We start from the raw sequence: 27,925 nt of genomic DNA on the forward strand, positions 1-27,925 counted from the left end.
ACTGTTTATTTCTCCACAGAATCGGAGTTCAGTAGTCACACCAGAGACTGTATGGCTCATAAAAGGAATACTTTGCTCCCAGTCCTCTGCAGAAGCTTGCTGACCCCTGTTGTAGGCCATGTGTCAGAATCCCTCTCCAGATTGAGAGCCACAGTTAGAATTTTGTGAAGTTCTTGGAAAAAGAAAACTGAGATTTCAAAAAAAACATTCCTGGAAGAAGGCTGGGTTAAAATAGGACATGACTCCGGGCTGTTCCATCCGCCTCAGGTGCTTTAGAGGCTTGCTCTTGGGTGATGTTTTTAGTTAGGGCATGCTGGGTAAGAATTTGTGCAGTAGGGTTTCTGACTGTGCTCATTCTAGGGGAGTGTTTCCAAATAGCTTGAGGAAAGAAGAACCCGCCAGTATCGCATTTATGTCTGCTAAGCAAACTTTACTCTTTTTTTTTTTTTTTTTTTTTTTTTTTGGTTTTTCGAGACAGGGTTTCTCTGTGTAGCTTTGCGCCTTTCCTGGAACTCACTTGGTAGCCCAGGCTGGCCTCGAACTCACAGAGATCCGCCTGCCTCTGCCTCCCGAGTGCTGGGATTAAAGGCGTGCGCCACCACCGCCCGGCCGCAAACTTTACTCTTGAATCTTCATTTTATTACTTTTATTCCGATAAAAGTAATATAAAGAGGCCATAAAAGTCAGAAAATTCATAGCAGTACAGGGATGGAAAATTTAAGTTACACTTGATTGGGTGTCCTTATCATGTGCATGGAGCTAATGATTGGGAGTCCCTATCATGTGCATGGAACTAATGATTGGGAGTCCCTATCATGTGCATGGAGCTAATGATTGGGAGTCCCTATCATGTGCATGGAGCTAATGATTGGGAGTCCCTATCATGTGCATGGAGCTAATGATTGGGAGTCCCTATCATGTGCATGGAGCTAATGATTGGGAGTCCCTATCATGTGCATAGATCTAATGAACTAAGTAGTTTGTATTCGTGGTCTTTTTGCAAAATCAAATCCTTATTCCTACTGTTTTGAATTATGTTTTATTTAATTAATGTATATGAACTTTGATATTCTTTCTATATCATAGTTTTGCATCATTTGCATATTATTTTGTATGTATTCTTTCATTTTATTTAGTTCCTTATTGCTGTCCATCTTGGTTGTTGCCAAGTGTTGGTTACACAGAAATGACATGCATTCTTTGTGTTCATGTCCTTGGGATAGGTTTCTGGGTTTAGAATTGCTGTCTTAGGGCTGGAGAGACGGCTCGGCGGTTAAGAGCACTGGCTTCTCTTCCAGAAGACCTGGGTTTCATAACCCTAGCACCCACATGGTGGCTCATAATCATCTGTTAACTCCAGTTCCAGGGGATCTGATGCCCTCTTCTGGTTGTGTTAGGCATTGCACACATGTGGTGCATAGACATACATGCAGGCATCCCACACACATAAAGTAAACATAAAGACATCTTTAAAGAAAAAAGAAGAAGAAGAAGAAGAAGAATTACTGCCTTAGCAGGCACGAGCAGGCTAGAGAGATGGCTCGGTATGTAAAGCGTCAGATCCTCAGAACCCACCTAAGAAGCTGGGCAATGGTAGTATGGCCCTGTAACCATAGCAGGGGAAAGACCACAAATACAAACTACGTAGTTCATTAGCTCTATGCACATGATAGGGACTCCCAATCATTAGCTCTATGCACATGATAGGGACTCCCAATCATTAGCTCCGTGCACATGATAGGGACTCCCAATCATTAGCTCCACGCATGTAAAGGCACAGCAGAAGCAAAAGACATATTGGGGGGTCTGTGGTCTCGGGGCCTTGCCTATCTGAGATTCACCCACCAGGGAGGTACCTCCTGGTAGACTGACACCTTAAACTTCACTTGCCACCTGCTGCTCCTCTGACATAGCCACTGGCACCCTGGGTTTATTCTCCAGGCCTGAAAAACAAAAAGTCTTGGTGCCAGCTGTCCATCAGGAACAGTGTGCCGATTTCCACACCCACCAAGAGGGATGATGGTATGGTTTTCGTAGCAAATTAGAATTTACTTTCATATTTTTGTTGGGGAAGTGCTTCAGTGGCCTAACTTGGTTTAGGTGACCTGACCTGGTGCTCTGTGGTGTTGGGAGGCACAAACTGAGTGATTGTCATTCTGGCTTCCCTCACACAGGCTCCCCCACCAAAACCACCTCGACGGCAGGGAGGCTGGGCAGACGACTCCATGAAGGTGTCAAAGTGAGTACACAACTCCCTGGGATAAGTTGGGGTGGGTAGGGTGGTGTGGAGATGGGACCACATACCTGTATCACGTCATTTTTGTAACCTTACGGAGACAAGTCACATACCATTTAAATGTATTCACATAGCATTGTAATTGTTCTTAGTATAGGCACAGTTTTGCACCGGTCACCCAGTCAACTTTAGGACATTTTTCTCCCATCCCACCAAACAAGTCCTGAACCTCTTAGCTGCCCCTCTCCACGTCACCCCGACTTCCCACCCGTGGGCAGCAGTCAGTTTCTGTCTCTGATTGTTCTTCTGAGGCCTGTGTCAGTGGGTCCCTGGTTTGTTTCATCCTTTATGACCCTGCTCCTGCTTGGCCGATCGTGTTCAAAGTCCAGCTCTGCCCTGGTCTTCATCTCTTCGTGCTGGAATTGCCTGTTAGTTGCTGTGGATGAACCCTGCAGCGTGTCTGCACTGGACACAGATCATTCATTCGTGAAGAGCAGGACAGGTGTCCCATCGCCACCTAGTTGGTGTCTCACGTTTATCGTAAGCCAGTGCTGGGAGCTGGTGGGAACCTTAGTCCATAATAATTCAATATTGTCCTATCATCCTCTCCTCTTTGGAGCTCCAAAAGGGACAGCCAGGATCACAGGCCTGTGGCGTCCCTTTTAAGTTGTGTGGGGCTGTGGATGCTGGGTCCAACCTCACCCAGCTGGATAAGGTTGGGCAAGGTGTTCAGGATCCTTGAGCCTCTGGATGGACACATCAGTGCTTCTGACTGGGTGGTGGTGCAGGGGCTAAAGCCACCCCCCCCCACGCATGCCCCCGCCCCCAGCTTTAGGTTAGAGGCCTCGTGGTTCCATGTTGAGAGATGACAGAGCACGGTGATGGAGATGGGAACCAGAATACCTAGTTTCAAATCCTAACTATGCTACGCGTTACACCACAGAGACCTTGAGCAGGAGATTAAGCTCTCCAGCTTCTGTTTGCTCATCCCTGCAACGGGGGTAAAATAGCTCTTACTTGAGTGGAGTGATGGGAGGATCGGATGGGTTCACAGAAGAGGAAGAAGCGTTTAGGAGGCACTAGGTAGGTGCTGGCGGCGGCCGCCATGGTGATTATTGGGTTTCTTGTCCTCATCCCTTCACGGATGGCTTTGACCATATTTTCCCTACAGGTGATCTGGCAGATAGTGATGGTTATGCCTCTCCCAGAAGGGTCAGTTAGGGAGTACTTCTAGGTCTAGAAAATGAAGGGTTGTTTTGAATATCAATGTTCTTAATCTGAGTTAGCATAGGCATGTTAGGCTTCCAAAGCTTTACTCCAAGGAGATTTTATGGAATTTGCTTCTTTGGATTTTGTTTGTTTGTGGCAGGATCTCACTATGTAACTCTGGCTGGCCTGGAACTCACAGATCTTCACTTCCCTCTGCCTCCCATGTGCTGGTATTAAAGACGTGCACCACCACGTTGGGCTTGTTTGTTTTGCTTTTGCGACAGAGTACCGTAAGGCCCAGGCTGGCTTTTAGCTCAATAGGTAGCTAAGGATGACCTTGAACTTTTCTGATCCTCCTGCCTCCACATCCAGAGTGCTGGGATTACAGGTGTCCACCACCACACCTGGCTTACACAGTGGTGGGAATCAAACCCAGGGCTTTGTGCAGTGCTAGACAAAATTACTCCAACTGAACTATGTCCCCAGTGTGACAAGCATTTTGAAGTCTAGACAGAGATGGAAATCTTGGGCCATCCAGGATGGCGTCCATGTCCCTGGGAAGGTTTTCAGATGACTTCTCTTGAGTCAGGGAGAACAGTCCGCTACTTCTTCCTACCACTCTCAAAAGAGCCCGATCTGCACACCGATGGTCACGTGGCAGTTGGTCTGTGATGTTGCTCACAGGAGTCACCTTAAGGCCATGGGTGTCTAATTCAGGGTGTGGCTTCTGGTTGTAGCACTTCAGTGTACACTTAGGGATGTCACCTAGCTCTATAAAGTAGCAGCACCATTCAGGGCAGAGAGCTGTGCTGAGGCCGGAACACAGCACAGGAAGCGCACGGAGTGCTCAGCCAGGTGGGGCAGCTTACGTTAGCGTGTGCAAGGCCCCGATCGGATCCCCAGTGCCTCGAGAGACAAACAAACAAAAAATTCAACAGTGGTGCTTAAAAAGGTGGTGATGGTGTGGGTCTTTCTTAGTTCCGGGATTATAAAATAGGGGGGTGTCCCTTGGGCTCCTGCTGTGGGCCTCTGGTTTTCATCAATTCCGGGGTGGGCAGCTTCCAGGCTGAACAGGTTTGGTTGCAGTTGGTTTTGGTGGATTCTCAAAGTTTGGCTCATTGTGTAAGCCTAGGCTAGTCTGACACAGAGGATACTGGTGGACATGTTTCTAGCCTTTGCCTTCAGTCCCATTTTACAGATGAAGTAAGTGGAGTCAGGGTGGCTATAAGTGGACAGGGGAAGTGTTCTGTCTGTCTCTTCATAGTTCCCTGCTAAAGGTGGGATTACAAATCAGTTTTGTTTTTAATTCCTTGCGTTAAATCTTCAATGTAAAGTAGACCAAAACTACATTCACTACACCACTAACCTTAGCCCCTTGCTAAGGTTATTTAAGACACGTACAAAGATGTACATTGTCTTGAAGATGTTCAGTCTTAAAGAGTAGACATCCCCTGCAATTAGAGTCTCTTTGAGCAGCTGTCTTCCAATAACACTATTAAAGAGATTTCACTGGCCTGGGGATGTGGCTCAGTGCAAGAGAGTTTGTCTAGCATGTCAAGGGCTCTAGGTCCTCTCCCCAGCACCAGAACAGAATCAAAAACCAGCAGTGAGACATGTTTCTTCCCAATCCTTTGTCCCCGTTCCTCCCACGACCCTTTCCCTCCGTCTCCCTTGTCCTCTATATTTTTCTTGAACCATTCCAAAGTAAGTTGCAGATGTGACGACATTTATCCCTAAATACTGAAGCCCGCATCTTCTAGCGTATCACAGAATCTTGATCACTGGGTCACTGCATAGTTACTTAATAGTATCGGATACACAGTTTGCATGTAAATGTTCCTATTTGTCCTTCCATGGTTTCTAGCTCTGGAATCCAATCAGAATCCACACATTATCCTAGCTAGTTCTATCCCTCCTCCCTCCCTCCCTCCCTTTCTGTAGACAGGGTCTTCATAACCTAACCTCAAACTCATATCCATCCCCCTGCCCCAGCTTCTCAAGTTCTGCAATTAGAGGTGTATGCCGCCAGGCCCAGCGTCTTTCCCTTTCTTGCCCTCTGACAGCTCCCACTCCTGTGGACTACGTGGACTGTCTGGGGCATCCAGGCCGGTTGTCTCACAGGTCCGTCTTTAGATTTCTCCAATTTGTCGTGATTGGATTCAGGTTGAACGTTTGAGGCGTGATCAGGTGACACTGTGCCCCTCTTCCCACGTCTCACGAGAAGGTACAGGACTGAGCACACATAGCCTTGTGTTAGTGGTATCGAGTGTGACCGCTCGGCTTTGGGGGGACCTTGAGAGCGTCCCCTCGGAAAGCTCTGACTTGAAGAGTGAGTAGTGATCATCTTTGATTGTCTTGGGACACACCACACCAGAGTCTGTTCTCCACAACTTTTTCCCTAGCAGCTCTAGCGTCTGCTGGCGTTTTTGCACAAACCGGGATGCTCCAGTGAGCACCCCAGTGCAGGGTGTGTGTGATTCCTGTCCTGGGAGAGCTAGATTCTAAGTGAGGGCATCAGGCAGTTCTAGTCAAAAAGTCAGGAACTGCCCAGGAGCACAGGTAAGTGAGAGGCGGATGGCATGGGCGGTGCTAGCCATGTGACGTCAGAAGAAAGTGACTCTAAGGTCCGGGCCCACCTTGAAGAGTAGATGGGCGTCAAGCTAGCTGGAGTCTGACAGAGACAGTGAGAATGTTTTGGGTTAAGATTTGGTGTTGGGACGGTGACAACCTCCTCCTTAGGCTAGTTAGATCAGGGAAGTGGCATTGGGAAATAATTAGCGTGCTCACTTGAAGTGCTTCCGGGATGATAATAGCTGCGTGGCGCCTCATATCTGACACAGTCTGGCCACTCTAAGGAATTACCAGATCCCTGGAGCTCAGACAGTGCACATTTCCACTAGATGTCTAAGGTCAGATGGCCGCGTGTCACAGTTCTTGGTGAGGGGCTCTTTCTGGGTAGGTCAGTTTCTCTTCCTCTCTCCCATCATGAGGGCTCCATCCCTGTGGCCCCGGCCCATAGGGTTTCAAGGTAAGAATTTGGGGGTGGGGTGCCAACAGCTCCTAGCCGTGGCACACTCGGTCAGGTCGGTTCCGTTCGGTGAAGGAGGGCAAATGACAGTTTCAGGCAGCTACACGTCTCCTGTGGAAAGAAGAGGGCTGTGTATGGCTCCCACTAATGAGCTCGCAGCCAACACACGAGATCCCGTGATAACTTTGTTCGGTGTGTGAAGGACTGCCAGTACAGAGCAGGGCATCCATCTGTGGGCCTCGGCCCTGGGGGGTACCATGTCCTAGAACTCAGGCTCACTCTGAGGTACAGGGCAGGACTGACTTGAGGAATGAAATTATTACACACACACACACACACACACACACACACACACACACACACACACACACTTCTGGCCTGAAAGTAGTCACTGTGCCAAAGCCACCATCTTGGAGTCAGCTGCCTAGAGTTGTCGGCAAGGGAACACTTGAAGAGTTGATGGGTCACCGGCGTGGCCATGGTGAGTAGAGCTGAGCGCAGGGGAACCAGACCTGGGAAGGAGAAGGCCTTCTGACTAAGTTTGTCTCAAAGTGTCTGTTTGGGGGTTTGTCCCTGCATTGATCTGCAAGGGAATGAGGCAAGTAATGGCCCCTCGGGGACTTTCAGGACTTTGCTCTCAATGTCAGCCGTCACTTTCAATCGCCCTCTCCCTCCCAGCCATTAATTTTGGCCCAGGATCATGGGGACTTGTCCATCTATCACTCCTAATTGACACTAAATGATCTGTCAGTTTATTGATGAACGGCAGGAGTGGAATTGTCACAATATATTTTACTTTCCAACAACTCCTCCTGACAATTTTACCTTGTCCATCTCGCTCTGCTCACATAAATCTCCATTGGCCGCTCATTCCTCCTCGCGGGCTGTTCTGGTGCGGGCCACCTCCACACCATCTGCACGTGTCAAGGACATCAAGATGGCGGGAGAACTGCCGTGCGCTGGTCCCGAGGTCGCCCCTTCCCTCCTCCTCCTCCTCCTCTTCTTTCCTTTTTCTCTCTCTCTTTTAATGGCATAGATGTCCCAAGAATACTAAAGGGCTTCTGTCCTCTCCCCGGATGTCATTGCCACATTGGAGTCTCTACCTCCTTGTTAGCAGCGAGTAGTTAATTCTTATTAGCTTACGGAAGTGTGAAAGGCAGAAGACTGAGCAGGCTGGAGGGCTGGGCCGTCCGCAAGCACAGCTGCAGACCCGGGATCCGTCCTCTTCACCCGGCCATGTTACAGCCTGCCCAGACCCAGCGCAGCCCGCTCATTAGGGGATGTCACGGGCGGGCGGGCGTAGGTTTGCCCCCCCCCCCCCCCCCGTGTGCTGTGTGTGTGGCTCAGGGGATGCCAGCCCGCTGTGATCCTCTGCCCCTGGGCCTGCGCCAGGCCTAGCGGCTGCCAAGCCACAAGGCTGGTCGTGCCTGTGAGAAGTCGGATCCTTCCATCCCAGCTTGCCACCCCTGCTTTGTTCAAACGCTTGGTGGTTTGGAAGACGGGGGGGGGGGGGGGGGGGGGGGGGGGGGGGGGGGGGGGGGGGGGGGGGGGGGGGGACGACGACGACGACACACTGTTGGGTTAGACATGGGTGCGGATAAACAGTTCCTCTGACGAAGATGCACGTGAGAGCATGAAAATCCCGTGGCGGGGAGAGCAGCCTGACAGAGTGGTTGAATTCCCTCCCTCCTGCTGGAGATCATTTTTGTTAATTGATAAGGACTGTTTTCCTTTATTAACCACCATGCTCTTTTATGCCTATCAAAATTAATAACAATTCCGTAATGTTATCTGATCTCCGGATCACATTCAGTTATTTTCATTGTAGCGAAGATGTCTTGGTAGAGTTGGGCCATGAGAAGGACAAACCAAGGTCCACACTTTGTTTAGTTGTTATGGCCGTGCCTTCTCATTTATGATGCCCCCACCCCACCCCCCATGCCCTCTGCTTTTCTTTGTCGGGTGGAGAGCAGAAGGTAAGAAACTCAGCCTGTAGAGTGTCCGGTGTTCTGGATTTGGACCGTTTCTTTCGGAGCTGTGATGTTTGGATTGTTTCTCTATCTCCCCGTGGTCCTGTTCCCTTAAGGGAGAGTACGAGCTAGGCCTAGCTGGTGCTTCAGGCTGTGTGCACTGTTGTGGTTGGAGTACTTCATTTCGAGGCCCGGATGGGAGGGCCCAGGTGTGCGGAGGCCCGGGTGTGAGGGGGGACCCGGGTGTGGGGAGGCCTGGGTGTGGGCAGTTAGGATGTAGGAAGGTACAGCCATTAGGAGGGCACTGGTATCCACTTACTCTGCTCTAAGCAATCTGTGGTCATTAGGGTTAGTCATGGTGGCCCTCCACCCTCCCATCCCATCACTCTTAATGGGTGCAGCATCCATTGGTGAGAGTTGCTTAAGGAAATAATTCCATTAAAGTTTATCATGTGGTGATTTTTTTAAAATTTTTCACTCCTTACTGAAAATTCTTCTGTAAAGAACTCCTCATTGATGATTTGATTGCCTTACTATCCTGCCTCCCTGTCCTTAATCCTTTTTTTATAATTTATTTAAATTTATTTTATGTGCATTGGTGTGAAGGTGTCAGAACCTCTGGAAGTGGAGTTACAGTCAGTTGTGAGCTGCCATGTGGGTGCTGGGAATTGAACCTGGGTCCTCTGGAAGAGCAGCCAGTGCTCTTAATCTCTGAGCCAACTCTCCAGCCCCATTAATCTTTATTTTATAAAAATTTAAACCTATGGAAAGGTTGCGGGAATTTCCAGCAAGCACCCACATCTCTTCACCTGAAGGACTGTTGTGAATGTGTGGACCTACCTGTGAATGTGTGGACCGGTGAATGTGTGGACCTGTGAATGTGTGGACCTACCTGTGAATGTGTGGACCTACCTATGAGTGTGTGTACTTGTGAGTGTGTAGACCTGTGAATGTGCAGACCTATAAATGTGTGGCTCCCTCCTAGTTTTCTAAGTTGGTCTTGTCCTTATTATTTCACTGAGCTCCTTGGTGCGGTCACTGTCTTTTCCTCTGCATTGCTAATAATTCATAGTTACGAGAGATCATCAGTGTCCTTTTCTGTGCTTCTGGGTCTGTAATGTTCAACGCATACATGCGCGCACACACACACACACACACACACAGAGCCATTCCTTACAGAGCTCTAGTAATTAAGAAGGGACCTTGTGCCCTGAGTCCAGAGAAGGAAAAGGATTTAACTTTTGACTTTCAGATTTTCATCAATGGATAACAATTTTGCTTAGGATTTCCAGAAAAAAACAAAATAAACTTGGAAGCCTTGAGAATTGATTTCCTGCATGTTAGCTTTACCTAAAAAGAACCCGGAACTGATATGGTACAGGGGAGTCCTGGGCACCACGAGGGAGCAGTTACTAGATTCTCAGCAGATTAGTCACCTGTAAGAAGGCAAGGGTCCAAGATAGAGTGAGATCAGATGGGCAGCTGACGGAGAAGGGAAGACCTAGATAGTAATCATACACGCACACACGCATGCATGCACGCATGCACCTTCAGGGCTCCAGGCCTATCTGTATGACTTTCGGAGATGCTCATGTGTCCAAACTCCCTGTTTGGACAGCTGTCTTAACAATCGTGTGTGTGTGTGTATGTGTGTGTGTGTGTGTGTGTGTGTGTGTGGTTTTCCTGCAGTCAACTCATGAGATACTCTAAGCTTAGAAAAGACGGCTTTAGAAACCAAACACTGTCATACCTTTTAGCACACACCTTTCATTTATTTGTTCCGTGTCAGACTCTCTGTTGTGTGTCACTGTTCCTGGGAGACATGAACAAGCATCTGATCACCCAAGCTAGGGAACCGAGGACAGGGCAAAGCAAGGATGCCACCCCGTTCCAGCTTGGTGAGCCAGTGAATTGTATCGGGATTTCTTCCAGGCGACAGGGCGGGGGTCACTTCCCAGAACACAGACAGCTACATCACCAAAGCCCACCCGAGCCTGGATGATGGCTCAGAAAGCTGGAGCATACTGCGTAGCCTTCAGGCAGGTCAGCAGATTGGAGAGTGTCTCTTCCAGCCAGCTTGGCTGGACCGAGCCTCGTCTAGGTGTCGGGATAGCTCTGCTTGCCCGAGAGTGTCGTCTAGCAATCTTTCCTGCTTAAAAATGTTTGGGGATGGATTCAGGGACTTCCTGAGATGTTGAGTTGTTTCCTCCCTGAATTTAAAGAGCTTCCCAAAGGGTGGACTCTTTCACCTCCCTTAGAACAGGGCATAAGGAACATCTCCTCAGTCTGAAAAGTACACCCGCAAAGCATGAGTTCTGTTTTCCTCTACATTTATGTTCAGAGCCTGAGAGATGGTCGAGGAAGAGGTAGATAGGTTTTTGTTTAATGAATTTAGAAAAACCACAGTCAAGCCAGGCTTGGTGATTCAGGCCTATAACTTCAACTACTTGGGAAGCTGAGCCAGGGAGATTGCAAGGCCGGCCTGGACAGCTTCATGAGACCTTGTCTCAAAGTTGAAAAAGAAGCCCAAAGAAGCTGGGGGCATAGCGAGACCCCAGGGTCAGTCCCTGCTTCTGCGAAAGCAAGCACATGAGTAACCCCACAATTACGCCACAATTACTGATTAATTTTCATCTGCCTACATCCTTTATCGCTGGGTATCTGATATATTCAGTAGGAGCCGAAGATAAAATAAAGAGCGCCCAGACTGTACGCATTGAAATAACAAGTAGGAAAAGTGGGCCGATACATCAGGCCTTTCTGTCCTGTCCCCCAGCATCCCATCCCGTCAGTCAGTAGAGTCCATTTGTGTGGGGGCTGGCAGGGGAAATAGTGAAAATGATGGGTGTGTTATAGCAGAACAGGATGCAGGTGAAGGAGGAGCCCGCGCTGCCCCTCCCCCACTCAGCCCTGCAGCCTCACAGCAGAGAGATACTTCCCAAGTCTCCACCTGGTGTTGGGGAAGGCAAGCCCTGGAGATGGGTCCTGGAGATGGCCCAGCTTTCTGGAGTGGCCTGTTGCATTTTGTAGAGGAGAGCCTGGGCTTAAAACTGACATATAACCAGGCTGAAGGCGGCTAAGGATTCCAAAAGGAGAGAAAGAGGCTTTGCAAGTTAGCTTCATGCCTTGCCATGTTTCTTTTTTTTTGTTTTTTGTTTTGTTTTTTGTTTGTTTGGTTGGTTTTTGAGACAGGATTTCACTTTGTAGCCCAGGAACTCACTATATAAACCAGACTGGCCTCTGCCTCTTATGTGGTGGGATAACATGCACATTAAGCACACCAAGCTTAATGTCATCGTGTGTGTGTGTGTGTATGTGTGTGTGTGTGTGTGTGTGTGTGTGTGTGTGTGTGTGTATGCTCACACACGTGCGTGCGTCACACTGCTCGCACACACAAACACACACTGGTTAGTGTATTTCTCCTTCTACGCTACTCAACGGCAGCAGTACTCACCAGTGCTTTCCTGTTCGGATCTCAGAGGTTGTTTCTTACCAGTCTTTCCAGATCTCAATGGAAGGTAGAAAGGCAGGAGGCACAGTGTTTTCCCAGGCCAAGAGAGCAGCTGCCGTGACTCCCGGAAAGTTTCCTAGAGGCTTTAAGATGCACGCCGGGATCCTGCAGGCTAGAGAGGAGGTATGACCCGCACAATCTTTCTTGTGATCTGGGGGCACTTTCACACGCCTCCACTTGGGACAGATACAGGGATGTTGGGTGCAGAGTCACTTGCAAGCCGGGGCCCTGGCTAGTGTCACACAGCCCGTTTGCTGGTGCGGTGCCTGGGTGTGAAGTGTTCACCCCGCTGCCAAGCGCTTCCCAGCTCACGGCAGCATGTAGCCCTGCAGAGTGGAGGAGTTTGCTGCTGAGCAGCCCTGGTCCATGTCTCTCTGGAGCAGAGGGACACCTGATGCCCCGGTGGCAGGGAGAGGAAAACTGATTGCCTGAGCTGAACTTGCTGCCTACCCATGTGCACAGGAAGAGGCTGGAGCCGCCCGCCACAGGTGCGGCTCCCTAAAGCCCTCCATCCGCAAGGTCCTTGTCCCAGTGGCCGTGTGCTAGCCTGGTGGACCCAGAGATAGGTGGCAGCCCTCGCCTCCCCAGCCTGCTACCAGCTCCTCGCCCACCATAAGCTTTCCTCAGCCAAGGTAGCCTTGACTTCTTGTAATTGAAGTCCAGCTGTGCGTCTCGAGTGACTTCTTACACATCCTTTGAAGACGTGGGCCTTTAGCCCTTTGCAGTGTCTGGTGTACAGAAGCGAAGCTCTCTAGCCCCTGCAGCTGGTCAGTTTTTGGAGCTGGGTCTAGGATTGTAGAGCTGGAGTCGTGTCCCCAAGGACCAGGAGTGGAGTGAGCAGCCCTTGCTAATGGCCCTTCAAGAACCATAGGCGAAAAGCCGAGTCTCCTGTGGAACGTTCCTTGTTTCTCCGGACTGTCCGTAGTGCAGAGTTCATCTCTCTTAGAAAGGTCAAACCTGTGTCTTGGATCTGTACAATTCTGCTCTTGCTAGCTGTTTAAGGTCCCTGTGCATCCCTCCACTGCTGGAGAACTCACTGATAGCAGCTTCAGGCTACATGTTTTAAAAATAAAGCTCTTTCCCTAATGTAAAAAGGCAAACAAGATAGAAACAGATTAAATCTACCCATAGCTGCCATCTCCCCAGTCCTGGCCATCTCTCTAACAGTGACCTCCCAGGACCGGTGACCTCCCAGGACTGGTGTCCTCGAATACTTCAGGAGATGCACAGGCGGCTCCTGACCTGTGACCATTTGGCAGGTAACTTCTGATTTTCTGGTGGTATGAAGGCAGTATGTGTGAGTAGAAACTTCACCTTAAATCTTGGGTTTGGATCTTTTTCTGGACTGTGATAGAGTGTAGTACTCTCTTGAGATGCTGGGCACCTGCTGAGAGGGAGTGGAATTCTGAGTTGGCCACCAGGTTGCAGTGGGAGGGTCTGAGATTCTGCAGTGAGCTGTGTTACTGTGTGCCTCTGTCAGGTTGGGGCATTCTCCACATTTTAACACACTCAGTGAGAGATTGAGGACTATCTTACAAAATGTGTGTATACTTGCTTGCACACACACACACACACACATACACACACACGCCACATGTAAATATTTTTTTAAAGATTTATTTATTTATTATGTATACAACATTCTGCCTGCATGTATGCCTGCAGGCCAGGAGAGGGCACCAGATCTCATTACAGATGGCAGTGAGCCACCATGTGGTTGCTGGGAATTGAACTCAGGACCTCTGGAAGAACAGCCAGTGTTCTTCAACTCTAAGCCATCTCTCCAGCCCACATGTAAATATTTTTAAGCATTCTGTATTCTGCACCTTGCCTTTTTATTGTTCTCTATCTATCTATCTATCTATCTATCTATCTATCTATCTATCTATCTCAAAGATTTGTTTATTTAGGGGCTGAAGAGAGGCTCAGTGGTTACGGGCACTGGCTACTCTTCCAGAGGTCCTGAGTTCAATTCCCAGCAACCACATGGTGGTTCACAACCATCCATAATGATATCTGGTGCCCTCTTCTGGCGTGCAGGCAGAACACTATATACATAATAAAAAAAGATGTTTATTTATTATGTATACAGTGTTCTGCCTGCATATACACCTGTATATATGTAGTTGCTGGGAACTGAACTCAGGACCTCTGGAAGAGCAGCCAGTACTCTTAACCTCTGAGCCATCTCTCCAGCCCCTGTTATATTTCTCTTAATGATAATTGCATCTTGAAGATTTTTTTTTTGTGTTTACATTTAGGGCTTCTAGCTTCCCTTTGGGTGTGTGTGTGTATGTGTGTGTGTGTATGTGTGTGTGTGTGTGTGTGTGTGTGTGGCTTTGAACTCCTCCATAGAGGATGACCTGGAACATCTGGTCCTTCTGTTATTATCTCTTGAATGACTTCTGGGGTTACAGACATGTGCCACCACACCGTTTATGTGGTGCTGGTGGAGAAACCCAGGGCTTCATGATATGCTAGGCAAGTACTCTACCAACTGAGTCCTAGCACCTCCCTTACTTTGTTTTGTTTTTCTAACTGTTCTGTAATCATGCCCGAGGGCTGGGTTCCTCTGTTAGTGGACATTTGGGATGTTTCTTGTCTTTCTTTTTCCCCCGTTATCAATCCTCTGACGATGGTGGTGATGGTGGTGGTATATTATCATTAATATTAATATGTATTTTTGAAGATTAGCTCTATTCTTTAGGAAACTTGCAGCTCCCTTCCCAGAGATAGATTCTCTTCTGGAGAATATCCTCCATGTCTTGCCCTCTAGTATATGAAATGAGAACGCACATGTGGACCAGTGGCCCAGACACACGGAATGAGAACACACGTGTGGACCAGTGGCCCAGGCACACGGAATGAGAACACACGTGTGGACCAGTGGCCCAGGCACACGGAATGAGAACACACATGTGGCCCAGTGGCCCAGGCATGTATATCCATCATTTGTGACTTCTGTGTTGGGCACTGTGCTAGACCCAGTCATCATCCTTTGCCCTCAGAACAGCCCCATGAGGCGCCTCTGTCCTTAGCTCTGCTGACAGGTGAGGGAGCCAGCATCAGAGAGGTTAACCAGCTTGCTCAGAGTCACACAGCTGGTCAGCAGCCAGCCAGAACTTGAGCCCCCATAAGGCTGGTTGTGGGAGTCACACTCAAATTCTCCAGGCTTCCCCATCTTCTAGTTTTTGCCCCATGGCACCTGGTATGGTGTCCTTGTCTGCAGTGAAGCTCCACAGACATCCCCTGGACTCTGTTGCCACACTGTACATCCCCATGTGCACTCTGTGCGATTAGAACAGTAAAGCCAGCAGGCATAGCCAGAGCCTTCCGACCTCCATGGGCCTGCCATTTGAAGAGCTGTGCCGCGGCCAGCTCCTGGCCCTGTGGAGGAAGGTGATGGCGAAGGATGTAGCCGCAGTGAGGCATGAGCCCAGGGCCTTCTAGACCTGCCATTAGCAAGCTTAATTAGGCCAGTCATTAAGTTCAATTAAGCACTGGAAGCGACTGTCCCTTCCAACCCTGCAGTGCCCTCCAAGAGCTGGATCTATTCCCAAGCAGCCAGTCTGGGAGGTCGGCAGTTAGACCCTAGCAGTCCCCACCCCTGCTTCTGGGGGCTGTGACTCCCATGCTAAGCCCAGGGCACAGTAATGCAGAAAGGTGCTGAGAGTGCATGCTGACATGGCCAGGCATCTGTTTCCTGAGCTTGCTGACTGAGCAGCCCTCCTCTGCCAGTACCTCCTATTGGTGAGATTATTAAGGCCACTCCACGTAGTTAAAAGGGAGGTTTATTTAGTGGCGTAACTTACAAATGAAGGGATAGGTAGGTTGCAGGGTCTGGGAAAGACGTAGCGCAGTCTGGTGGTGTTCTTTGAAAAACTCTGCTCGGTCTACCTCCAGCGTACAGGGTCCAGGAACCAAGAGAGACTGAGCATCCAGATGTCGGATCTTCAGGGTCCTCTCTTGGCCCCACCTTGTAGGCATGACAGTTACTGAAGCCTCAATGGGGGTTGGAACTTCCAGATCAAAGCTGGAATGGCTACCTACTACAACCTCCTTTACCTGTGTCTGTAATGGGAGCCAGGCCTCTACCTAGTCTCTTTCCCTCCTCCTCCTCCTCCTCACCATGTGATTTTGGTTGCATCATAGGCACCCATTTGCTCAACATTCCCCGGATGTTGGGACTAGAACTCAATGGTCCCAGAGCCGGAGAGACAGCTTAGTTGGTAAAGTGATTGCCATACAGGTGTAAAGTCTTAAATTTGGATCCCTAACACCATGTACAAAGCAGAGTATCACGGCACATACCTCTAGTTCCGGTGCTGAGGAGGTGGAGACAGGACCATCCCAGGGGCTTGCTGGCTAGTTAGTGTGGCCTAATTGGTGAATTCCAAGTTCAGTAAGTGACCCTAGCTCAGAGAGAGAGAGAGAGAGAGAGAGAGAGAGAGAGAGAGAGAGAGAGAGAGAGAGAAAGAGAAAAAGAAAAAGAAAAAGATGCAGAGAAGCAGTTGAGGGAGATGACCAATGCCAACTTTTGGCCTCTAAGCACACATGTAGATGCACATGTGCCCACACACAAGCATGCACCTGCACAGAAGCGTGCGCGCACACACAAACATGCACATGGACACATACACACAAGAACTGGACGACCTCAGCGTTTCCCTCCTCACCTGTAGGATGTGTGAACTGGGAAGTGAATCCCTTGTACCCACACCTTGGAGGTGGGAAGCTTGCAGAGACTGAGCCTTGAGCCTTCTGACAGCAGTGAGGACATTTTAAGGAAAGACAGTTGGTGGGATGTAGGGATCCAGGTGGGTCATGTGGAGACGTGGTGTGACTCTCTTGCAGCTCAGCACCCTTGGCTCTGCCTCTGCAGCTTAGTTCAAGTCAAGTCTCAGGCTGGTACTGGAGCTCAGGGGTAGAGCTCTTGCTTAGCAAATGTGAAGTCCAGGGTTCAGTCCCACCCTGACTCCAACACATGCAATCCCGACGATCTTCTGCACCTCAGAAAGCCTGTGTGAGCATCTAACGCATTTCCTAGATGCCTGCTCCGAACAGGTCATTTTGGTCCAACAGTTACTGCTTTGAAGTGAAACAGTTGATGAAAGAGAGGCAGGATCAGGCCTTCTGGGCACAGGCCAGGTGTGTGGAGGCCTGCATGTGCCATGTGTGTTTAGAATGAGCTACTGTGGGGCCTGTCACCCAGGGATATCCCAGGGGAGAAAAAGCACCTGGAGCTGCAGGCATGAACTCATCTTTCATAGACTAGGAACCGAATGGAGTGTTGACTGGTGTGTGACCAGTGGTACAGACATGCTGCCACGACTCTTCCTTTTGTTTGTTTGTTTGTTTGTTTTTTCAAGACAGGTTTCTCTGCATAGCCCTAGCTGTCCTGGAACTCACTCTGTAGACCAGGCTAGCCTTGAACTCAGAGATCCAACTGCCTCTGCCTCCTGAATGCTGGGCTTAAAGGCACAATCCTGAGGTGTTTACAGACAGAAGGAAAACCTTCCTGTGCTTCTCAAAGGAAAATCCTCTTTATGGTAGGTACAGACCAGCTAACCCTGTTATCCCACTGTGTGCTCAAATACTCAGCATTCACTGCTGACATCAGAAGTGTGCATGCATGCATGAGTATGTGTTGTATATGGGGATTTTTTTTTTTTAATACACTATCCAATTCTCTAGTGGATACTAGGCCCTGCAGTTTGGTTCAGTTCTGACTCTATGTACTTGATTGGAGTCATCATCCGATTTCACAAGATAATGGCTCAGCCCCACAGGACTCTCCCACCCCCACTGGGCTGTGCCTGCTGCGGGCCTTGGGTGGTTCCGAAGGCCTCAGGTTGCTTTTGAACAAGCAGCTGTTAATCCTGGCTTCCTACTACTTCCTCTCAGGACACAGATACTGTGCTGGAGTACTCACAGAACTCAGTCAGACACTTCACTTGCTATTGCCAATTTATTGTAAAGCATATATGTATGTATATATATATATATATTGTATATATATAAAAAGCATATATATATATATATATATATATATATATATATATATATGCATGTCAGATGTGGTGGCACATGCCTTCAATCCCAGTACTCACTCAGGAAACAGAGGCAGGCAGACCTCTGGAAGTTAAAGCTCATCTTGTTCTACATAGTGAGTTCCAGGCTAGCTAAAGCTACACCATGAAGCCCTCTCTCTCTCAAAAAAAAAAAAAGTTATTACCTTTTACTTATTTATTGTATGGGTGTGTGGTGGGGGGTGGGCATGTGCCATAGCACAGCTGTAGAGATCGAAGGATAACTTGCAAGACCGTGCGCGTCCCGTGGGCGGGGAGAACCCCAGTTTTCAGACTTGGTGGTAGGTGCCTTCACCCACAGAGCGATCTCACTGGCCTACAAAGCACATTAGAGAGGACCCTAGTGAGCAGCTAACTGAAGGGCTAGAGAGAGTAAACGGCAGGGCTTCTGTCTTCGTGAAGTTGGGGTATGTTACCTGCCCGTCACCTGGACACGGTCCTGTTCACTAACCTGGCGCTCTGGGGACCTGTGTCTTTTGGGTGTTTATGGAGGCTTTACATAGGCGTGGCCCATCAGGTCCCCGCCATTGGTGATGAACCCACCCTCCAGCTTCCCTCCCCTCTCAGAGTCTGAAGTCAGGCCTAGGGAGGTTGGAGCACCGGCATCAGAAGGTCTAACTCTTGGGTCACACCATCAGTCCTCCTTCCTGGGGCTCTCTTGAAGGAATCTTCAGCCATCCCATTAATATGCAGCGAAACCACACATCTTCCGGAGATTTAGGAGATGTGTGCCGGGAAACCCGGTGTATGCATTTCTCGTGGTGGCCCGTCTGTTGCGCTCTCTGAGGCTGCCCCTGCCCGTCCTCACAGCGGTGTCTTCTCTTAGGTGAGAACGAAGTTGTGGATGGAGCCTGCTCGTCTTTTCTCCTGAGTCTGACACTTTCTCTAGCGGCTGTGGTCACATCTCTTATTTGTATCTTGAGACTTTCAGTCCCTTCACATCCATTTCCAATCATGGATTTCTTGTTAGAGATAGTGTGCCAGGATTAAGTCATCATGGCCGCACAGGTTTCCCCGCCGGCTGCACGTGCCTTCTGGACCAGGAGGGGTTCACACCTGCCACCGAACAAGCAGTGCAGTTGGGGTTGTTTTCACTGCAGCAATAAAAACCCATCCTCAGGGCAGACACAGGAAGGTGTTTGTCTCAAAAATAAGAGGACCGCTGGGCGGCGGTGCGCACACCCTTAATCCCCACACTAGGGAGGCAGAGCCAGGCGGATCTCTGTGAGTTCGAGGCCAGCCTGGTCTGCAGAGCGAGTTCCAGGACAGGCTCCAAAGCTACACAGAGAAACCCTGTCTCGAAAAGAAACAAACAAACAAAAAAGAGGACCAGGGCCTACAGCCCCATGGCGCTGGCACAGACAGAGCCCTTCCTGCTCTGTGGCCCACTGCCTGTGGTGTGTGGTTGTGTCTTGTGCGGACCCCAGCGCCGAGTCACAGATGCCCCGGACCTCACCCTTCCTTCTCAGACAAGAAAACAGGAGTGGCAGGAAGGTGAAGAACTCTTCCCAGCGAGATTCTGTTTCCTGGAGATGATGTGTGAGGAGGAGTTTCCCCTCAGATCTGCTTCGTGGTTCCCGTCGCTCGGAAATGGGTTACCTCCCTTCCCACAGGGTGAGAGGCTACAGAGGGGAAGCTTTCACTTGGGTTCTTTGTTACCCTAACAGAATTGGGGTTTGGGTCAAGGGGGAGGGAGGATGGCTTTGGGGTGAGTACTAGGCTGTTTTCTCTCTTCTCAAACCAGCAGGCTGCTCCAAAAGAAACTAGACTCTCGTGTTGTAAAGACTGTCGTGAAGCGGGGTGTGGTGACACTCATTATAACCTCAGCACTGAGGAGGCCGAGGCAGGAGGATTGTGTGAGGCTGCCTTGGACTTCTTAGTGAGTGCCAGGCTAGTCTGGGTTACATGGTGAGACTATATATATATATTTTTAAATGTGTCCTGTGATGTGGAGGTGTGTGCTCCATAGCACAGGACAATTTCACCTAATTCTAAAAGCTAAGAGAAGGAGAGAAGCCCTAAGAAAGGGTTTAAAATGTGAAAGTCGGGAAAAGTTGCTTTTTGCAGAGGACTAAGCTGTAGGGGTTGAAATGAAGGAGAAGAAGCAAAAGTCAGAGAACACAAAGCAGGAGGTAGGAAAGTGAGCGGGGTACGCATGAGAAAACCTAGGGCGGGGGGTGGGGGTGGTCAAGTTCATTTTCTTGAAAAGGCAGTGGCCAGCTGAGCGAGGCCAGCAAGCTGGGTGGAATGCCGAGGAGTCAGGAGTCTGTAGGCAGCAAGGGCCGGGCCCCCGGATGCTCAGCCGAGAGCCCGGGGGAATTCAGTGAGGGGCAGCAGGAGAGGGGGATGCTGGGCCCCTAGAGACGGAAGGGATGGAGTAACCGAGGCAGACACAACTTGCTAGCAATCCGCAGACTCAGGTTTGGTTTGGGACCAAGGAGAAAAACCATCCCTGCAAGGAGAAGCATCCCGTCCCATTACTGTGTGCAGTGAGGATGACCGCCCGCCGCGGCTGCAGCTGCCTCTGTCTGCCGAGCCCTTCCGGTGCATGAGTACAGTCATGCACTGCGTAAGATACGTCAGCCAACGGCAGACCTCAGGAACCTCGGGGGGTCCCCACGAGGATGCTGACTAGTGGCATCATGGCGGACTTAGCTTAAATACACACCGATGCTCACACCACGAGGATTCTGTCTAGTGGTGCACTACTCGGCATGTACCCCCCTCATTAGGTGATGTGGGAGCGTACTACGCCCAGTACTTTGCCGGAATTGGGGTACTTGATTCCTGAAATGGCCCTGTGGAGTGGAAGGTGGTATTTCTCACTGTTTAAGGAACTCCCCTCAGAGCGCAGAGCTAGAGAAACAGTGGGACACTGATTTGAACTGTCTCAGTCTAGTTTAGCCGCTGTAACAAGACACAATAGTCCAGGTGATAGGAATGTTTCTCCTGCGGACTAGATCCAGGGAGTAAGAGGCCCCGGTAAATTCTGCTTCCAAGATGGTACCCCGAGGCCGTGTCCTCGAACGAACGGAAGGGCAGAAGGACCTAGTGAGTTCCCGCCAGCCTTTTCCTAATGCGCTACCCTTTGCTCCCATGGTCCGAGCATCCCTGAAAGCCGCACCAGGGGTTTTAAGTTGCATCGTGAGAAGACTCACACTCAAACCCTGGGACTTGCCTACTCAGAATCTCTGGTTTCTAGCGGGCCGTCTAAATCAAGGCCCATGGCTCAGGGCTGCACCCAGGTCGGAGCTGCCTGGGCTTGGAGGTTTAGGGAGTTCGGCACATCTGTGCAGATCCCCTTCCTTCAGGCCCCTGGCAGGAAGGGGCACGGGAGTGTCATTCAGCAGGAAGAAACAATGTGACAGTTGAGAGCAAGTCAAGAGAAAGCCCGACTTCTCCATGCAGGTGACAGTGTTGTCCCTAAAAATGACTGGAAGAGGAAAGAGGGGCTCCTTCCTACCCTCCCCCCACTAAAATCGTCTCCCCTCCCCTTCACCCCACTTCGTGCCCCACCGTGTGGACTTGGGTCTCCAGACAAGCATATCACACTTTCTTGGTTGGAATTTTCAGGCAGGGAGAAGGGGGCGCCGGGGGACTGTCCGAATAGAGGCCATTCCCAGCACACAGATACACGGTAGGAAGTGGAGCGGGGGGGGGGGGGGGGGGGGGGGGGGGGGGGGAGGCAAGGCTGGTGCCCCTTCCCTAACTCGGGAGAGCCCGAGCACCAGTGGAGTCCGGCTTCCTCGGTTCGGAGTTGGAGAACATGAGGCCTGGGGAGGTGGAGTGGCGCGGAATTACAGGATCTTACAGTCAGAAAGGCCCTTACATGTCACCTTGCCCTACCGCCCAAGGTCATGCCGCTAATTAGTGTAATGGAATGTGCCTTGAATGCAACGGCCGTGCCCATTCTCAATCCTGAGAGCCGCTCACATTCATCTCAAGTTCATGAAAAGGCCGCTCACTGTACTATGTATGTGTGCAAGAGCTAGGTGCTTGGAATAAAATCGTCTTTGCTGCCGTCCTCTGGGACCCTCACAGAAATGAGATGTTGATCATATGAAGCCATCTTACGAACAGAAAAAAAAAACTTTCAAGGAAAAAAGTTGTGTCCCCTGAGCCAGCCAGGCTGAGCTGGAGGGAGACCGGCTGGCTGCCTTGCAGGCCGAGCAGGTGGGAGCCAGGAGGGAGTGATGAGTGACGTCTGCCGTTGCTTGAAATTCTCCTGGCAGAGATGGTCCCCTTGTTCTCCCTTTGATGGGCTCGCCCTCTCAGAAATAAAATGCATCTGTGAACATCACACCTCTCCCTCCCTTTGCTTTTTAGTCCTCTATTAGAAATAACCCAGAGCAGTTTTATTATGAGCTGCGGCAGTGTGGGCATGGGTACACAGGAAACAGCTAGTCGGGGTGGGCTTGGCTAGGATCTTACTCTGGGCCCGGTCCTCTTCCAGAGCTGCTCACTGGTGGCTTTCCAGTGGGTCCTGGTGGTGGTTATGTCAGAAGCCGTGTTTTTGAAGAGCCGCGGTGTCCTTGACTCATATTTACCCTCGATGTACCTGGGGGTGCTCTGAGATCTCAGAGAAGCCACCACACAGTCCTGCTGGTCCGGTTTTGCCTCAAATGTGGCAGCCGCAGGGTTTGTAGGGATCTTAAGACCTTCTTCCCTGTGCGCATCTCCTGACTCGGGCCAGATGGAGGGCTTCAGTGCGTGAGTACAGAATGTAAAGAGGAGTAGCGAGAACCGACAGGTTAGTGCCTAGAAGGAAGTCTTTACAGGCCTCTGTGCTGGAGCAGACCTCAAATGCCAGCACTCGGGGGGACGTCAGGAGGAACCCGAGTTCAAGCCCAGCCGGAGCTATAGAGGGAGATTCATCTCAGAACAGAACAGAACAAAACAAAAAAACCAACAACAAAAACAACCCAAAGAGAATTGAAATCAGGGTTTCTGGAACCCCTGAGAAATTGGCTTCTGACTTAGGGACCCTGGCCTCTGCTTGTTTCTGTTTCCGCATCCTGCTCCTTTCATGGTCCACACAGCCATGTTTCACCAAGACTGGACTCACGCCTAATGGTCCTCTTCTTTTCCATTAGCTGCTGTCTCTGATCATCCAAAGAACGAATCTCACCACGCCCAGAGTATTTCTTTAGGACTTCTCCAGCCCCGCTGATACCCATTCCCAGCAAAGAACGCACAGGAGGCTGAGACTTTTGGCAGACTGTAGTGAATAGCTACACTAAAATGTAGTCTTTAAAACTGTGTTTTCATCTTATGGGCCCACTGATTGGTGAGGCCATCTTTCCATCAAGGATGGAGTTTCCTTTCAAATACATAGATTAAAGGAAAAGTAAGGAGTCTTTTGAAAGGAGGTTTGGAGTAGGTATAGAAAATACACAGGGGAAGGCCGGGCGGTGGTGGCGCACGCCTTTAATCCCAGAACTCGGGAGGCAGAGCCAGGCGGATCTCTGTGAGTTCGAGGCCAGCCTGGTCTCCAAAGCGAGTTCCAGGAAAGGCGCAAAGCTACACAGAGAAACCCTGTCTTGAAAAACCAAAAAAAAAAAAAAAAAAAAGAAAGAAAAGAAAAGAAAAGAAAATACACAGGGGTAGCAGAAATCCCGACTGTGGCATTTGACCTGGGGAATGTTTGGGAAACTGCCCCCATCTCGGTCCTCAGCCTCTGCTTCTCCCCACCCTCCCTCCTGCGGGAGCGAAGGCGGCCTCTTCCGAGTACTCCTTTGCTGCTGCTGAAGTGCAGAGTTCAAGACCAGCTACATCCAGCTTCTCTGTTGTCATGATGACTTGAAGGGGAACCCAGGATCCAGTGAAAATCGATGGCCACCTCAGCATAGTTGGTGTGGATGGCGGTCCCCTCTTGAGCAAGCCCGCCTGCTGACCCCGCCGGCTCTGATACCCTCCTCATTTTTAGCCACTACCTGCCCACTAGCATCTGCCGCCTTGTCTGCCTCACATGGCCGTGGCATGGCTCTGACCTTGGGTTAGGCTGGAAAGCCTTCCTGTGACTTCAGTTCCTGACTGTCACTGGTCAGGTCTTCCCGGCAACCTGACTGCGGTGGCTGGTTCCCTTTTGAGTTCCTCCCTGGCGTTTTGCTTCTGTCTGCCTTTCCATCCTGTGAAGTGTGGAGCGCAGTAGAGTAGAGCACAGGGCACAAACCCGGAGATTGTGTGTGAGGTTCTAGGTCTGCAGCCAGCAAGCTTTTGGGGCGGGGCTTCTTTGGGTCCCTGTAGTCTCTGTGCCACACTTAGCAGTGACTCAGGGTGGATGGCAGTGAACTGAGTCTCTTAGGCATCGCAGTGTGAGTTTGTGGAGGATTTAATGTTGTTTGTATAATGTTCTCCTCCACCAGATTTGGAAACACCAGATGGAACTTCTCCAGTTCCCCGCTCCTACTTGTTCTAGCAGATAACTGCAGTCCCACAAAGGTTTCCTGAACAGCATGATACTCATGTGAGATGGCTAAGGTGCAGACTCCAGACTCTCAGCTACTTTCCTCTGTAGCAGAGACATGTACACATTTTATATGGTTCCACAACTGGCTTCCCCTCCTAAAACTGCCTGTTAGAATCCTAACTAAGATGTTATTCTTAATCTTCCCAGCAGGGGGCAGACTTCATCCAGGAATGGCCATAGAATTCGCTATCCCATCGAGGACAGGGTTTGTGCACAGACAGACTGGGATGTAGTTTTCATCTCTCAACATTATACTTGATGACGAACTATCCTTGCACAAACTAAATGGGATCCAGTGTGGCCTAGAACCACACAATGGCAAACTTTGGATGCTAGCGAGTTCTGACCTATGAACTCTGAAAGAAAGTGAGAAAAGAGAATCCTCATCTTCATTGGACACTAAACAGGAATGACAGGAACCAGGAACTGAGGGACAAAGTGGGCACTTCCACGTTCAGAAGAAGCTTGAGTAAGAAATCTGTTGGCTTCTCTCTAGAACGTTAGGTGTGGGGACAGATGAGAGCAGAGACCCAAGTGTTCAGTTCATCGCCCGATCCTGAGTGGACAGTGTGGCCGTGTTTACAGCAGCTGACCTCCCTTTCCTCTCAGTGTCCACTGTCAAGTCCCACCCCATTTGGTGGGCCACTGTGGAATAAAGTGGAGCCTGGGTTTGGGGAGCAGGGAGAAATGGCTTTCTCTCTTGCTCAGGCCTAGGGGAAACGTAACTCAGTGAGCTCTCGGAGGTTGTGGTGAGGTGCGTGTTTGGGGTTTTTTTTTGTTTTTTTGTTTTTTTTGAGATGGAGTTTCACAATGTAGCCTTGGCCGACCTAGAACTCACTATATAGACCAGGGCCTCAAACTCATAGAGATCCACCTGCCTCTGCCTCTTGCATGCTGGGATTAAAGGCACATGCCACCATGCCCAGCAGTTCTGAGGTTTCTATCAAGCATTTTTAACCGTGAGTCTAGAACACGTCATAGGAAAACCACATTTTGATCGCTTCCTTCCACAGGAGAACGTGTTTGTGAGCTGCAAGGGTCCTGGGCCAGTATGTGTTTCCTGCTGTCTCTCTACTAAGGCTCTTCTGTGAACTCGGCCCCTGCTACAGAATTTCATCTTTTTGCAATGGAGTCATGTGCCTTTAGAGTCTTCTCAGCTACGAGAGTTGGAACTGTCCTTGTGTGCCCAAACTCTTCACTTTGCTTCCTGGATCGGAGACGGTGGTCGGTGGCAATGTCCACTGACTCTGGGGTCCACGTGGCACTGGCTCTGCCTCAGCAGGGAGGTAGGTCTGGGGTCTAGTGTGTGCCATCGCTATTAAGAGGCTTCAAGGACACTCCCCCCATTTATCCCAGTTATGTCCCCTGCTAAACTAGGTTAACGGTGTCTAATTAACCACCGAACATTGTCATGCTGCATAAAGATAGAATCCCGGCTGTCCTCTGAGCCACGGTACTTTATCTCCATTTAGATCTCCGCAGTGTTCCATTAGGCATGAGAGACTGTTTCCATGAGGTCTGCATCAGGGCCACCTTTAGCCTTCGCAAAGGAAGCAGCAGTCAAAGACGTTGTCTGGTGACAGAGAGGACCCAGGTTGCTTTGGGAGCCTCAACCTCAGCTGCTGGCCATGCCTGCAAGTTGGGATCATAACCACTTACAGGTCCCTCAGATATGGTCTTTATTTTGATCATGATGGCCGACCCAAGCCCTTGATAATACAGGGCCATTGAGGACAGATGGCCACAAGACAGTCAGACAGATGAATCAGGTAATGCACACAAGGTAGATAGACCCTCACCTGAGGAATCACCCCAGGGGTGATTTTTTTTTTTTAACCACTATAGCACATTCTTTTCCATGGATCCCCAGAATGAAAGCAGGAGAACCCAGAGTCTTCAGGGTCTCTGTGGCTGCAGTCATGTGAGTGTGAGGTCATGCTTGTCCTCAGCCAGCCAAATCAGCAAAGAGCTGGGACTGGGGAAGGGAGGGTGGCCGGGCTAGATAAGACCCCTGCCCGCCACATTACAAAATGTAGAATAAACCACACAGAACAGTTAAACCACCAGGTTGGGAGACCTGGCCAAGCTGTAGCCCTTCTCTATCTAGGTTTGAAGCATGTTTGCGTCGTAGAAAATAGTAGTTAGGTCCTAGTGGGGTGTACGGAAGGGACATGTCTGCCCACGTAGAGTTGCTTGTACCCGTGTCCCTACACAGCGGTTGAAAGCTGAGCTTTGGCATTAGCCCTCCTGGCTTGCACCAGCGCCTGCTGGTCTCTAGGCGGGGGGGGGGGGGGGGGGGGGGGGGGGGGGGGGGGGGGGGGGGGGGGGGGGGGGGGGGGGGGGGGGGGGGGGGGGGGGGCAGGCAGAAAGCAAGCTGCTTTACCTCCCTGAGCCTGGGTTCTTCCGTTGTGCGGTGGCGTTAATAACAGTAGTGATGGGACTGTTTTAGTACATCACGTGTGCCGAATGTAGTAGCAGCCGGTACGTTAGACGGTGTTGGGGCCCGGTGTGGGGCAGACCCGCCGCCACCGCCGCTTACTCCCAGCTCTCCTGGGAAATGTGTGGCTGCACCAAGCTGACCGTGTCTGAAGAAAGCAGGGCTGAAAATCAGGTGGGGACGGTTTGGGTAGCAGCAGGGAGCCTGCTACGCTTCACCTGAGAAGCCGGTACTTAGAGTGCGGCAGCTCATGGCCAGGGGTTTTGGTGGTTTGCAAAGGACTGCCGGGGGATGGCCGGGATTTCTCCTTTTCGAGCTGCTTGACTCGCCAGCCATGCTTCCTCACCACCGGCATGCGCCTGTTACCAAATCTGCAAGGGGGGGGGGGAGCGGGGAGGGATTAGTTCCTCCGGTCCATAGGTGAAGCTGTATTCTGCAGAATGGCCAAAGCAGGCAGCAAGCGATGGAGGAGCCCCTCCAAGGAAACCTGGTCCTCAATGAACTTTTCAAAGTGCTGGTTCAGCAAGCTCCACTTTTGCATTTTGCATAGTGAGCGAGTGAGCGTCTCTCACGGGCCTGAATTGTCTGGCCTGCTGGGGTGGCGAACTCCTGCTTGGGTTGTACAGACAGCACAGGCTCGTGGGAGTCCCGGGGACAGAAGCTTTGCTTTGTGGGCTGTTTGGGCTCCTGGCCATCCCTTCTTCAAGTCCATAGCCGTTAACACTTCCGGTGGAAGACAGCAGGCAGGGAGGGGCGCAGGTGTCTGCTTTGCTGATCAGCAGCTAGGGAGTCCAGCCTCCTGTCTGGAATGCAGTTAGGGATGCAACTCTCATAGCCATGACTGGGACCTGTTTCTACAAATCAATACTGGAGCGGGGAGCGGGGCGGGGGGCCGGGGGTGGGGGGGAAGCTAGCGCATCCCCACTGAAAAAGTTTGGCATGTGATTCTGTCGTCGCGTCCCATGGTTAAGAGCTG

General features: G+C 50.5%; 1 protein-coding gene across 4 annotated transcripts in view; it reads left to right on the forward strand.

The window, feature by feature from the left end:
• The window catches only part of Ift43 (intraflagellar transport 43), an 85,674-nt gene that overhangs the window by 29,052 nt on the left and 28,697 nt on the right, over positions 1-27,925 (forward strand). For all 4 annotated transcript variants that reach the window (XM_037210729.1, XM_028876288.2, XM_028876298.2 and 1 more), the window contains exon 3: positions 2,175-2,239. In XM_037210729.1, coding sequence (XP_037066624.1) covers positions 2,175-2,239 — 65 coding nt within the window. The remainder of the gene's footprint in view (positions 1-2,174; positions 2,240-27,925) is intronic.

Source organism: Peromyscus leucopus, chromosome 14 (genome assembly GCF_004664715.2).
Source record: "Peromyscus leucopus breed LL Stock chromosome 14, UCI_PerLeu_2.1, whole genome shotgun sequence".
In the NCBI taxonomy this organism is placed as follows: Eukaryota; Metazoa; Chordata; class Mammalia; order Rodentia; family Cricetidae; genus Peromyscus; species Peromyscus leucopus.